At 38.9% G+C, this 14,922-nt stretch overlaps 1 protein-coding gene across 3 annotated transcripts in view; it reads left to right on the plus strand.

Annotated features, from left to right (window-relative positions):
* Positions 1 to 14,922, plus strand: part of FGD4 (FYVE, RhoGEF and PH domain containing 4) — a 75,704-nt gene that overhangs the window by 47,258 nt on the left and 13,524 nt on the right. For all 3 annotated transcript variants that reach the window (XM_082310598.1, XM_082310599.1, XM_082310597.1), the window contains exons 4-6: positions 740 to 1,226; positions 8,381 to 8,470; positions 10,565 to 10,710. In XM_082310598.1, the coding sequence (XP_082166724.1) occupies positions 740 to 1,226; positions 8,381 to 8,470; positions 10,565 to 10,710 (723 nt within the window). The remainder of the gene's footprint in view (positions 1 to 739; positions 1,227 to 8,380; positions 8,471 to 10,564; positions 10,711 to 14,922) is intronic.

Consider the following 14,922-nt stretch of genomic DNA (forward strand, 5'->3'; position numbering starts at 1 on the left):
TACAGAGTACACTGACATTTACATTAGTCTAAAATTCAAAATCTCAAAAATAAAACAGAGAAAGAGATAGTGAAAGATACAAACAAGGGATAACATACGTTTTAAGCGGAGATAAAATATGGAGGGGAAAAAAACCTTCAGAAAAGATGCAGCATGATGAAAGGACACTGCTAAATAAGGAAACTGGGGGTAAAATGGGAAAAGAATTTTAAGCTCCTCCTGAAATATGCTGAACTAAGGAAAGGGGTGCTAAATGTTCTTGGACGTTTTTCATGCATTTTGTATAATTAAAGGACAATTAGTGAACAGGCTACTTGTTAGTTTAAGCATTGGCCTGGGACTTGGGAGACCCTGAGTCTTTCTCCATTTCTGCCAATAATCTGGGACGCTTTGGGCAAGTTGCTTCATGTATCGGTGCCTTGGTTCCCTTATCTGTTACCTGTAGCTAATCACACTGTCTTCCGCTTTACAAATGACATTCAAGACGCATGAGGATGTAATGAATCAATATGGGTGGCACTCTGGGTTTCCAGTAAGAAATGCATGTTTGTGTGTGTTTTAATGGAATAATGCCATTCAACTCTCGATGGCCTGAACTTCCTAATATCAACACAGGAAAAAATGGTTTGGGAGGAACTGGTTGTATGGTGCAACTCTCCTGCTCCTTGTACCAGGGATTTGCTATAATGCCATGTTTAACTTTTTTCTCATCTATGTTTTGTTTGTTTGGTGTTTTTAGCCCGTTAAATTCTAGTGATTTGAAGAAAGATTCCTCTGTTCTCCACATTTCTAAATCTCAAGGAAGATATGGGTCAACACCATCACCTCAGCCAAAAGTCCCCTCCCAGCACCCACTACAAAAACAGGGAAACAGTAATACCGACAAAACTCAGGTTGCACAGCTACGCACAGCCAACGGAGTAGTAGCACAAGACCAGACAGAAGATGAGGACAGGAGATTACCTGATTGTGGCTCTGCTATGTCCACCCCAGTTCTGGATAATGCCATCAACAGCAGCTTGATAAATGGGGAAAGAGAAAGTACTTCCAGAGAGTCATTGCAAAGTATGACTGCTTGTGAAGGACAGATGCTTAACAGCTGCTACAGGACTCCAAGCAGTGATACACTGCTCCCACCTGAAAATGAAACTCTAGAAATTAATACTAACGTGAAAGAAGAACCAACTGAGGAAATCAGTAAGCAAGATCAACCTGTAGAAACAAAGGTAAAAAGAGAAATTGTTTTGTTCTTGCTATATTACTACTTTGTGTATTTTCTCTAGGTTTTTATTTACAAAAATAAGAGCAGGTCAGGAACTTGGCAATCTTTTGGTTATTCTTCCTCTGATAAAAAGACATGAAAAAAATTTTTTCCTTTCCTTTTTCGCCCTCCCCCCCTTTCCTTTTTTCCCATTAGCTATCTGAGGTGTAAAAAAAAAACCCTGAAACTGAAATATGTGTACATGTTTAGCACTATGCTTCAGCTGTGCCAGACTACAAGGGACACATAATAGTGGTGTATATAAAATAAAATTCCACGTGTAGTAAACTGCAGTGACAGGGCTTCAGGCAGAACCGTCGTGCGAATCCTTAACTTGGATGTAGTTGTCAAGTCAAAGCTGGAAAGGCAGTGGCAATCTGCTAGCTATCAGATAGACGCAAGGTTCAGAGTATACTAAATATATGCCTTGTTAGCAAGGAGAACTTAGACCATGATGAATTTGAGCTTCCTTGTAAGGAAGGTTTTAAATAATTAAGGGAATAAGTGGGTGGAAGAAAATCTGTCTTTGGAAAATTAATTGCTGAAAAACTGTGCGTATTTCTGCTTCTAAAAGTTTGATTATGCAGTTTTCCTTCTCATACTGAAACACTGATGGCCAATGAACTTCATTAACAGTTCTGGTCCAGCCATGCTATGTGTGAGTCGTGGCAGAGGGGGCTGGGCTGTGCCCTCCCAGCCTTCCTCTTGACCGCAGAGCCAAACAGCTGAGCACTGATAAAGCCCTTTCCTGCTTGTCGAGAGTACACCTGCAACAGTTAACTACAGACCTCTCCAAGCCCTTGAGTTTGGTTAGCTAGGGGTCACATACATACACGCTTGAGGGTAAATTCTGTGTGTGGGAAAGGTGGGTCTCAAATTCTTGTGTATTGCAGGATAAAATATCCTAGGTAATGATAAGAAGATGCTGGGGTGTGGGGGTTTTCTTGTTTGTTTTGGGGGTTGTTTTTGCCAGTAATGAATGAACGTTATGATTCCCGTCTAAACATAAGCCTGATCACGGTCCAAAGCACCTTTAACCTGCCACACCTCTCATTATGTTTCTATCTCCTGTTTGGTAATGCCTGTTTCCCCTCCCTGTGCCAATAAATTGTGGAACGCTCCGTGGGCAATGATGTTAAGCTTGAATCCAAGTCACGCAGTAAGGTGCTGGCAGCATTTTCAGGAAAAAGCAGAAATGGGAGGCAGTCCTGTTGTAAAGTCCAGGAAGGAACTGGGCAACTGCTAATGGCAGAAATCTCATCAAGATCTGTCTTTGAGCTGCTGGGACCAACATGTGTGATCTGTCCTATATTGACCAAAAGTCAAATTATGATGTGTAACATAACTGTTACTAGATGTATTGTTTGCTGGTGCTTGAAGGGTAAAAAACCCAAAACAAACCAAACCCGTGCAGGATGACTCTTAGGTCAGCATCGGTGGAGAACTGAATCTGTAAAACTGAACTGGGTCACAGCAGCACTTCCTGAGGTACCAGCTTGCTTGTGATACATCCCCTTTAGTCTAGTGAGATTAAGAAGTACGCCTACCACAGACTAATCGAAGGGCCATGCTTTACAAAATCAAACACTGATTTATTTTGGATTAACACAACCTATAGATTGAAATCAGTCCTGTGGAGCTCTAAGTAGCTGCTGCCGTGCTGTCTGGAATAGGGGGAGGGTGATGAGGAACAGGAGAGGTCTGGTAGAGCTTTAAGCTGTTTCTGGGTCCAAACAGGCACTGGGAAGAAGTAAGGACATTTAGACAGTCTGTGATTTTGCTAAGCGCCCACTTAGTCAGTGAAGAATCTTAAAACTGGGATGCAGTCCAGTTGAAGTTGCACTGTGCTGACTAACAGCACCCTTTTACCCTTTTTAATTAAGCAAGTGTAGGTACAATTGAGTAAAAGTAATAGGAGCAGATGCATGTGAGTCATAGACAAACTTTAAATTATGCATCTGTTATATATATTTTGATACTGATGCAAAGTATCTTCTTTATCTCTTGCATGCCGTATTTCCTAATTCAAGGAAGAGAAGAAAGTGGTGCTATCTCTTTGTAAATGCATACATGTACAGCAGAAGAAAATTAAGTCTAGTGCTGGAAAGGGTGAATTAAATTGGGGAATGGTGCAAAACCAGAGCAGCAATTACTTTTTAGACTTGGAAAAGAAAGCTTATTTTGAAATAATGTTGATCTTAGAATTATTTTTTTCCCCTTATCACTGTAGGTTTGACTAAAGTCAGATTCTTGCAGGTTCTGCAAAAGTTGAGACAAAACTTGCTAAATTTGGCATTCTTCTGAAACATTTTCCCCAAATGACCAGAGTAGAGTATGCTTTATTTCTTGTATTTACTGAATTAGTTTGAAGTCACAAACCACAAATATCACAAGCAAAAAGACAATTAAAAGTTAAAAGTTTCCTGCCTTGCAGCAGAAACACCTTCTGTCATAAAATTTAGTTTGCCTAAAACGCGGAGGCTGAATAGTACAAGAACACCCCAATCAATTTACTTCCTGAATAACATCTTGTGAGAAATCTGCTGCTAGAGCTAACTGAAGGCAAGAAGACAAATGCTTCGGTATTTGTTGTGAGACTGGTAGGGAACAGGGATATAGACTGCATGCATGCCACAGATGGAGAAGAATCCATTACACATCTTTAATAAAGCTCTTGCTTGATGTCTCCTTTTAATGTCAATGTTGGGGGCTCTGGTGTTTCAGATGCAAGACCTTGTGGAGATCATATATTTCTAAATGTAAGGTGAAGTTTTGATTAGGTAGGGTGAAACTTTCTTGCTAAGTTAACTTTCTGCCAAGAAATGTTTTATTGTTGCAACACTTGAGAGGTTCTACTGCTTCTTCCTGGCTCTACAATTTCATGGTCCTCTTTTAGCAACAGTAAATCATGAACAAAACTGTATATCTTTAGCACCCAATATAAATGCATAAATCTTCTTGAGAAGAATCACTTCTTTAGGGATACCAGGATCTTTACTGCTTTTTTGTTGGTTGCTATGCAAGAAACTCACCCATCATTTGTGCAATGAACTGTTGTATGGAGTTAATATGCCCAAAGGTGATGGTAGCATTCAGGATTTTCATTTCAGGTCGTGCAAAAGCTAGTGCTTTTCTTGATTTCAGAAACTGAAGACTCAAGAGATTAAAGGACATTCTCCTGGAAATTTACAGTTATATTCCCAATACTTAGGGAAGAAAGCTTTGGATCATGAAGCCGCTATGGCATGAATGGTTTTAGAAAAGAAAAACCTACTCTGTTACTTTAGACCAAACTCAGCATTACAAACAAACAAGCACAACAGAGATTGAATGATATTTGTTCATACTCTACATCTCTCCCCCGTCTGTGTTGCTTAATATATTACTGCAAAGCCCTTGGGGCAAGAGCTACACCTAAATAGGAGTGAATCATGTATAGCATCACTGTCATGTTGGTAGGTATGGTTTTCTTGGTAGGAGATGGCTCCTGTTTGGTCTGGATAATAAGTTATGGCTATATTGGGATTCAGGTTTATGTAAGCCTGCTTTAAATTAGCAGAATTTTTGCAAGTTTAGGACAATGGAAAAACAGTGTTAGGAAATACGAACGCAGATGCAAAAAGTTCATACTCTCAGCAGCATTTTTCATACCTCATCTTAGTTTCAGAGTTCAAGAACAATTTAGGTAAAAATTACTTGCTTTTATTTCTCAAGCATCCATAGTAATGTAATGATTCTAAGTATGTAAAACTTTGTACTAAAGAATATATAACTAGGCCCAGGTGAAATACTCACTGTAAGCATCCGTATAGAGATAGAAGTTTGCAGTCCTGCCTGATGCACCTACTGCTGTCTCACACTTCTGATATTTTGATCAGCAGTTGGAATCCTGCACCTCTGTGAACATTCTATATATATCATACCAACTATTTCTGTTTGTTTTTATCCATTGAGTTGCCACGTGTTAGGGGTTGTCGCAGAAGTTTGAAATGTTCCCTGAAATCACTGAGAAGTTGTGCTTGAAGCGATAGTGTATGTGTCCAGGTATACCTTGTAGTAAATTTTTGTCTCAGTACTTTTTGTTAACTGCAAAGAACCCAATCTAAATACTAATGTACTAAAAGCATAAAGAAATCGTAGCAGATAAATATAAAACTTCTCCAGAAAAAAAAATATCCATTTCTTTCATTTCTATTATCTTATTATCCTACTTGTGAAGAGAGATGTGTGCATTTATGGTTAATAAATGAAAGTAAAGCTTAACTAGTAACTTAGAGAATTAAAATTCCCTTTTACTGTTAATTACTAGATTTGATACAGTACTTCTTTAGGGAGGCATTGAAATTCTCGGAAGTTGAATGTTAGTTAATGTTTTCCATGGTTTTTAAAGTTTTTTTTTCTTTTAAGAATTTTCCCCCATTATCTCTACAAGGTTTTTCAAGGCTGTTTTGTTGAACAGCTCTAATAACATGGCTCTACGTCATTCTCACTGTCACAAAACATCATTCAGGATTTGTTTCCAAATTACGTTGTAAGAGTTGCTTCCTGCTACTTGGAATAGCCAAATTTGGGTCTGCAGAACCTGAGCCCCTTCTTGGGGCTTGCCTGCCCTTAGCCCATAGCTTGGCTGCTCCCTGAGTGCTGGCTCCAGGGAAGGGTGGGTGGGCAGCTGGGGGTGGAGGTGCAGCGCAGCGTGGTGTGTGCCATGGCAGAGCTAGGATGTGGCTGCAAATGAGTTCCCTGGCAGAAGGAAATCTGGCTTATGCCGGCTGCAGCACTGGCTTCGCGTGGCAGTGAGTCTTTCCACCAAATGTGCCTTGCTGTGTAGCATGGTGCTGCCAGGACCCATGTGCCCGCCCATGCATCTGGTCCCAGTTCACCCCATGTGCTCAGGACAAGCGGCTGCCACTTCGTCAAGAAAAGCTCCACGGGAGATGGGTGCCACAACTAGCAAAATAGCCTGTGTCCTGTTGTTTCCAACAGGAGGGAAGCTGGAGTGACCTCATGGAAACCAGGTGCTTTTCTTTGGATGGGATAGTAGAAAAGACATTGAAGTGGGAGAATGAGTAGGGAGGACGATGGAACTAGTAGTAGAAAACACATCTGGGAGTTCATGTACCATGTGGGCAAACATTGAGATGGCGAGATGGGAAACTGAGGACTTCCCTAAAAGAAAACTAGCGATACAATTTTGTGTTGTTCTTGCACTGATCTAAACCTTTAGGTGGGTGTTCTTGTGCTGTAATAAGAATGTGCCACTGTGATTAAAAGATAACTCATCTGTGGTGTGTATTTTTTTCCCCACATAGAAGATTCCTGAGTCAGGTAGTCCGACTGATACAGAAAGGAGACTGAGGTTCAAGAATTAGGAAGATGTGTAAAGTTGATACAGAGAGGATGGGAAAGCTGGGGTCAGAGCATAGTGGGAGACTAAGAGGGATTTGCCCTGACTCAGGAGCGAGGATTAAATGCTTTTTCTGAATTGCTCATTTTGTGTGTTATTTTCAAGGCTGCTATGTGTGATTTTTCCTCTCAATTAGTTCGAGTAATTTTCTGAAAACTGTGGATTGGTTCTGTAGCGGTGCTTCAGGGAGAAAGTGGGGTTTTGGGCAGAGAAAAACAAAAAATAAAAGAAATTGCCAAGGTATCAGCAGCCTCTATGATTTGGTGCCTCAAGTCCACATGTGAGATCCCTTGTAAATGGCTGCACTAAACGGCACGCTGTGGCTGTAATAGCTAGTCCTTCAGCTCCCTGCAATGTCTCTTGACAGCACTTAAAATGCTGTTCTGTAGGTTACTGTGGTTGCTATGCTGATTTAAACAGATTTAATGAACAGCTTTGAAGTCACTATTGAAAGCCTGTATTTAGGGAGGAGGCTTGCTGTGTAGTGGTGTGACTGTTAACACTGCAGATTAGAATTGAAATGTGTTCAAATTTGGAATACTTATTGAATACTGAAAAGGACAAAAAAGCCACTGAAGTCCTTTAAATGAAAAGACTGTACTTTAATATTCAGTATTCTGCAAACCATCTTTATAAATGTACTTGCAAACGTTTATCGTACTCTTGTGGAAGGCAGTGTGTGGTTTGAAATCAGAAATAATTCTTTCAAGCTCTCCACTTTTTTTTTTTTTTTTATGAAGACTTCTTACAGTTTGTCTAGAAAATAACCACTTTCCCATAAGCAGCGTGATAAGACTGCCATTTACTTAGGAAAGGCTCAGATGTCATTAGATGTGAACACTTTTGAGCACTAGCACTAAATCTGGAAGAAAAATCTTGTAATGGAAGTGTCATTTTGTTGAATCTGATGCTTGTGAGCATGAGGGATTTCCCTAATGTTTTAATATTTTAGAAGGCTGTGCTTTCATTGTTTTGAAGTAACTTCTCATAGCAACTCACAATTTTATATTCTAATGTATTTAGTTTAATATTGAAATTTAAATGAATGTTTTAAGTTTCCATTCAGCAGCAGAATCAAAAATATATTTTGTGGAATCAAAGACTTTAAAGTGAAAACTTCCCTTAAGATGCAAAAGTGACTTCCATAACGACCTAGCGAAGGAGCCCTCTAATTGCAGTCAACAATTAATCAGCAATGAGTGTATTGATGAACATAAAACATTTTGTACGGTATTTTTCAATAATTCTGTCGTGCAAAGAACATGCAGCTCAACTTTTGAAATGGGGGTGGGGGCGAACACCGACTCATCCCATCTGTTCCCTTTTACTCTGCAAATCAGTTTTTCCAGCTCTGAAAAGGTCAGTGGTACGCGACTACCAGGATGTGAGCTGATCTATTAAGTAGGGAGTTGGTGCTTTGGCAAAGATCCCTGTACAAACTGAGAAATATTAAATGTTTTAGGCTTTGAGTTTTACTCAGCAGTTTGATTTTATCCTCCTCTAAGTTTTGTATTTGTTGATTAAACCACTGGAAAGTTTGTATTTTCCAAAATGGGGTGACTATTACTAAACGTAAAACTTGGATTCCAGTTGCAATTTGGACTGTGAGGTAATCATATGTCTTTTCAACTTTTTTTTTTTTTTTTTTTTTTTTTTTTTAAGTATTAAATTATGTTTTCTTCAGTATCCTAAGAGGAGTTCTTATTTTTCTCCAGGAGACAGATGAACAGAAACGGCACAAAATTGCCAGTGAACTACTGCAAACAGAAAAAGCCTACGTTAGCCGACTTGACCTCCTAGATGGGGTATGTTTTTCTTGAATTTGTTTTTATTTTCTTTCCTTAAATTCACCTGAATAGCTATGCATAAGTGTGCATATAAATGATATAAAAAGGTGGTATGTTTTTCACATTTTGCTGACTTTTTCAGTCAGACATTTGCGGTTGCCACATAACTGCCTACGTTCTATTTTAAGAACACTAGATTTTTTAAAAGTACTAGAATTTTGTGGATATTAATGCAATAGGTTCTCTGTGTGTAAATGTTTCCATAAGCTATAGTACTGCAAACCTCATACTGGTAGCCCTTCTAACAAAGGGGATGGATAATATTACACTCCTTTCTTGGCTTCTGGTGACACAGACAAGAAGGGTATAATTTTGTAATACTGAAATCACCTGCCCACTAGAAAATTACTAAATCTTTCAAATCTTTGAGGCACCTGAACAGGATTTTTCTTTAGTGCCAAGGAACCTAGGAAGATGCCCATTCTAAACTGTATATGCCCTATTTTCTCCACTATATGTTTAGAGTAAATCCTATTGAAGTGAACAGAAATTACTCTTCTGCAAGAAAGGTTTGAATTCTTGTGCTCTGTAGACTCAAACTGATATTTGTTAAATGTGAAAGTCTCCTAGTTCTTGAGTATTTTCCTTTTTAAGCCTTGTTTACGTTCTCAGGTAACACGTGCATCCATTTTATCTGGATACCTATAGCTATGCATTGCCTTACTCCATGATACATTTCTCAGACATTGCTGTTTAAATTTCTCAGGTCTAATGCATAAGTCTTGTATACAGAGTTGAGGAAACAGTAAAAAGCCTCAACTGATATAATAATTGTTCAGACTGCTTGGGGATCTAAGTAACCATCTTCGTAAACGTGGATTTACCTAGCTTGACCCACATTGGAATGGGTGTGATGTGTGTTTTAAAAGACTAAGTATTGCAAAAAAAAAAAAAAAAAAAGCTTTGATTTAGAGAAGTTTAAAAATAAAAAAAGAAAATGTTTACTTCATTCATAGGTTTTTCTGATGAGTAATGTACAATTCTTTTGCTTGATGTGATCACGAGTGCATTACTCTTATGCCTGTTTTCCAAATACTAACTGGACAGAGTTCTGAAAAAATGAGTTTCAAGCACAGCTGCTCAACTGCTGCTAATGAGAGGAAAGCAGAAGACTGGGAAGGGACTGTTATGTTTCTAAACTTGGTTAAAAAGTTATGTAACCTTTATAGTCTTCAAAGTAATTTGTCAAAATTAACTAACTGTTCTCTTGGAGATGCAGCAAAGTGAGAATGTTTTAAAGTATATGTCAAAGTGTATGGCTTTTTTCCTTTTAAGATACCATTGCTGTCTCAGTTGGGATTATTAAAGTTCCTGTTTTCAGACTCTCTTCTTCTTTCCCAAGTCCTTTCCCAAACTTCTGAAGCCCTTTCTAGGGAGAAGCAGTCTATTCAAACACGGGAGAGGGAGATAGAGGGTCCATAGCTCCCCATAAGCACTGTTCTATATGATGTGCACATTAACAGCTGCACGCGTCTCTCTAGCCATTTTGTAGCTGCATCTAGCCAGGTAGAGCCCTGTGGGCTCTCTTAAAGAGACTATAGTAGAGTTCAGTCAGAACTGGGCTCCTTTTGTGCTTTAAATGGTACATGGGGACTGCTCATAGTCTGTCAACTACTTTGATTTCAAAAGAATAAGGGGATACGGCATGCAAGCAGAGTGGTTGGGCTAATGGTGATCAGACATCATGCTAATTGAAGAGAAAGCAAGAGTGGAAAATACGACTGGAAGACTGGGAAAGCTGAGATGATGTAGCTGTTAAAACAGACAGGATGCCTGGAGTCAATCCAAAATGGCACTACTTCAGTTTGGCTTTCCTTATGTCTGCTCCACCTGCAGCGCTTTCCTGGCTCACAAGAAAAAAAGTGGGGTGTAAGGGGAGGAGAAGGTTTTAACTTGTGGTGAGGGAAAGACAATAAATGAGTTTGTCATTCCCTGTCTATATTATTGAAATACTGATTTTGCCACAGTTGGAGTAGGAGGGGTGGGTAGGTGGTCTTCCATTGATGAAAGATAATAGGCTAATAGGTTTGGGGCTCTTCTTCTGTATTGCAGGTATTCTATTCCAGACTCCTTGAAGAAGCCAACAGAGGTTCATTTCCAGCTGAAGTGATTAACAAAATCTTTTCTAATATTTCATCGATAAATGCCTTCCACAGTAAATTCTTACTTCCAGAACTTGAGAAAAGAATGCAAGAATGGTAAGAGGCAATTCACTGGTTAATATTCTACTAAAACCATGCCTGTAGAAGCTCTGTCACAGGGTTGAGGTAGGGAAGGCACCTTCATCATTAAGTGCTCCAGGCCCAGGAAGTACTGTGGGCAGGAGAACATCTGCTCTTCCGCTCTTCATTGGGGTCTGACTCAGTAGAGGACTTGCATCATTTGCTCAAAATAAAGGACATGTATCTTGCTGAAGCTGGTGAGATTACTCATGATTCAATGCCTTGCTGAATTAGGGGTTCAGACTGAAACTATGTGCTACTGGATGAATTTGTAGCACAGAATACAAAATTGAGATAAATAACATGTATGTGTTTTGTGCTACCCTTGTAGCACAGCAACCTTTGTCTTTATTGCTTTCTGTAGTAAAGTGGGATGTGATTTTTGTTTTCTGCTTGAAATCCACATCCAGGTCAGGAATGTTTTGGGGACATCTTTTCCTCAGCTTTTCTTGATAGGACCTCTATTTGGAGCAAGCAAGAAGGATAGCTGAGATGTAAATATACTCTGTAATGATAATGTACTATTGTAGTATCTTTCCCCTGCCTTGGTGTTTGCTATTCTTGAGATATTAAAATATAGCCATGTATTTTTGGTCTCTCACGTAATAGTCAAAAAAATAAAAGTCCCAAACCGTTGCTGCTTCCCTAACCTATTTGGGAAAAGGGGACGCCTCATTTAAAAGGAAAAGAAAACAAACAAACAAAAAAACCAAACAGTAGAAACTTGTGAATATTGTTTCATCCAGTTGTTTCACTATAGCACCTGTTTGGTTGCTGTGTTCCATGTTATCTGGGGTTTATCGTGAGGAATTCTAGTGTTTGTCCAGATATCATTCCCAGTTACACTTTCATAGAACACCTTAATTGTCAAAAATCACACTAAAAAAAATCACAATAAGTAATGTATTCTTGTGACATATGAAAAAAACCTCAGACCACACAGTGGTGCTTTAGACAACAAGCTATATATCTCCTGACTCTGTAAGATGATTCCCCTTTAAAATGATGATTCTTTAAAATGGAATAGTTACCATGCACAAACACGTGGTAGCCCTGTATAGTCTATAATGCCAGAAAGTAAATAAAACCTAAGCATCATGGAATGTTGCAAAGTTTACACTTTAACTTACGTTCCTTGCAGAGTGACTGTGTACGGTAAATCCACCCTTTTCTTCAGATCAGTTGAAAAAATCTGATAGGAAATTCGAATGCCTGGATTAAAATAGGGTGCATATTCATGAGAAGTGGAGTTTAACTTAGTCCAACGATGTTTAAAAAGCAGCTTACACTATATTATGTCAGTGCTGTATATATTTGAAATGAATTTTGTGATGTGCTCTTAAAATTTTGCTCTAGGCACTTCATAGAGCGCGGAAGATGGCTTGCACTACATTATGTATTTGCAAAATGCTAAATTGCATGCTAATAATGTGCGTATAATTACATAGCTTCAGAGGTTGAAAGTGCTTTTGCAGATGAGCTTTGACTGTTAGTGCAAAACTAATAAATTGCATCATAAGGATATTATCTTTCCTACATTGCTTGGAAACAACCTCTGTGCCGTACCTGAGACAACCTGTTTAAATGTCCTTAAAACATTATGCTTTTGGAAGGAGTTAGAAGAAAGGGTGCAGTTGAAGAGAACAACTTCTGATCATTGCTGGAAGAAAAATCTGGGATAATTTTCTGTCCCCGTCACCAGTCTCTGAAATTGTCTGGCACAACAGCTTCTGCTAGATAGAGAGTTCACTTTCCTCAGCAGTTCTGTTAATTGGACACAGAAAATACTTAAGTGTGTTCTATCAGTAGGTTCATGCACTGCTTCTATTGTTTTTTACCTTCCAATAAAAATAGCTGGATAAAAATTTCTGATGCTTTCCCTGAGGTGTGGTTTGTTTTGAAAGCTCAAGGTAAAAATACATAGTTTTGCAACTGGGAAAGCCAATCAGAAGCAGGTTCTTCTTTCTTAGAGGAAAAGGCGGCGTGAATCTAAGCTCATCGGGTGGAAATGAAATTGTCTGGTAGTTGCATTTTGAATGAGTTGAGCAACAGCTGGAGCTGAATATCTCTTTTACAATATATGGCTTGAAAACACTGGAAGCAGCCTTGTTGCAATATATTTCCCATGAAAAGAGCATAACAGTGATCCCACATCAAATAACTATCTAACTCTACCTTTTGTACCCGAGGATGACCAATAGCAGGTACCTGGGGAAGAATATAAGAACACAGTGTGATAGCCTCTGGGAAGAGGGGTGGTGGTAAAGAAATTATTTCACTCTTTCAACACAAAGTTTTGGAATCTGTGGCAGTTAGAGAGCTGACCTACTTATATGATTTGTTTTGCTTTGAAACTGCAACTTTAAATTTTGTTGGATGCCTGTTAGCTTGCATATTGGAAGAGACAGCAGCTGTTCTGTAGTCACCTTTGCTGTGCTGTGATTTTACAGACCTTTGCTTGGTTTTCTTGCTGCCGTTACAGTTTTAAATAAGATGCTACAAATCATGATTAGTAAGTCAGCTATTTCATGTTTGAGTTTTTAGAATGCAAATATGAATACCATCATGGTCTGATAACATAGAAATATGAAGTGTTTCTGTACGTATGTTACAATGTCCTATTTCTTAACCCATGTAATGATGCTGGCTTTGTTGTCTGGCAATAGTGCAGTGCTGATTTGAGTCCGTTGTAATAGTTCTCTTTTGGATCTGTCTATCCAAGAGAACAGTAACTGTCCTGGACCTGATGGCATTTTAGTAGGACTTCATATTTTGGCTCATGGTGTGTAGTGTTTGAATATGAGATGACCTAGTTATCTATCCTTGTAAGTCCACCAAGGGAGGATGCTGTTCTCAGAAGGTTCTGCTTTCTGAGACTTCCCCTGTCCTACCTAATCTTCCAGAGAACGTGGATCTTGTCTTTCTTACCTGAAATGATGATGAATTTGTGCTTTTACAGCCTCAGTCTTTGGACATAATAAGGGACATGAAAAGTAGTTTTGAAAATTTTGAATCTTCAGAAACAGTGAAATTGTAGTGCTCTGTGTAAATGAGCTGCCATAGGTATTGAAGGAGCAGGCATAGCAAACTGTTCTTAATTCTTGGTTTACACAAGTTTTGAGATTTTCTTTTAATGTCTGCGTGGTAATAGTTGTGAAACAGTTAAGTAGAAGTAATCTTTTTTTGGTGCCAGTTTCGTAGATACAACAGATTGCCACAGTCTTTTCTGCTTTAAGGTTTTTTTTAATTGCAAAATTTTATAATTACTTACCTGTTAAATTTATCAGAAAACTTTAATGTCTGTGTTGGGGGGGGGGGGGGTTGTGTTTTTTTTGTTTGTTTTGTGGTTTATTTTTTGTTGGGTTGTTGGTTTTTTTTTTTTTTTTTTTTTTTTTTACTTCTGGTGACCTTTAGAAATGTATTCACATTTTCTTCAGTTCTGTTGGAATTGGCATGATTTATATTTTATTTTCAGTTAAAAAAATATGCTGCTACATTGCAATAAAATGACTATCCGGGGAAATAGCATTCAGTGAATCAAAGGAGTGGGTTTTTGTTTGAAATTGCTAGCTTCCCTTTGAAAGTCTATGTGTCTGCTTGCATGTAGAGTGGTTGAACAAATATGTGAAGCTAATTAAGGGTGGAGAGCCTTGGTGATTTCAGAGACCAACTTCCCACCCTGTCTTGTCGCCTTCTCTAGCTGCCAGGCCCAGCAGTAGCTCAGACCTCTGCCAGGTCGTACATAGGTACCCTCTGCCCCCACTGAGGGAGCGGGAGCTGAAGCTGGACTGGCCTTTGCCGCTCCTGGCAATATTTGCTATTCAAATAACTTTTTGCTTCTACACAGCTTTTCTCTTGGAGAAGTGGTGTGTTGGAGTAGACTGTTGAAGTAATGGCAGTAGATTGCTTCGCTTTAGACCACTACCACAACATTGGTTTCAGTCTTTCAGAAATGTGGAGGTACTGAGTTTCTGAATCTGTCCTTGAAAATGAAATGTGAAACGTGTTTCGTATTGTAGTTCTCAGAGATGTGTATGTGCCGTTCCGCTTTCTTTGTGTGCATGGAGAGTGCAGCTTCTCTCTGCCTCTCCATCAGTTTCTTTGCTATTCTGTTTTATTTGAAGATGCTATCAATAATTGGGAAAGGTATGGGAAAGTTCTCACAAAAGACTGGAATCCAAGGGATTC

This window comes from Platalea leucorodia (assembly GCF_965183815.1).
Source record: "Platalea leucorodia genome assembly, chromosome: 4".
Taxonomy (NCBI): Eukaryota; Metazoa; Chordata; class Aves; order Pelecaniformes; family Threskiornithidae; genus Platalea; species Platalea leucorodia.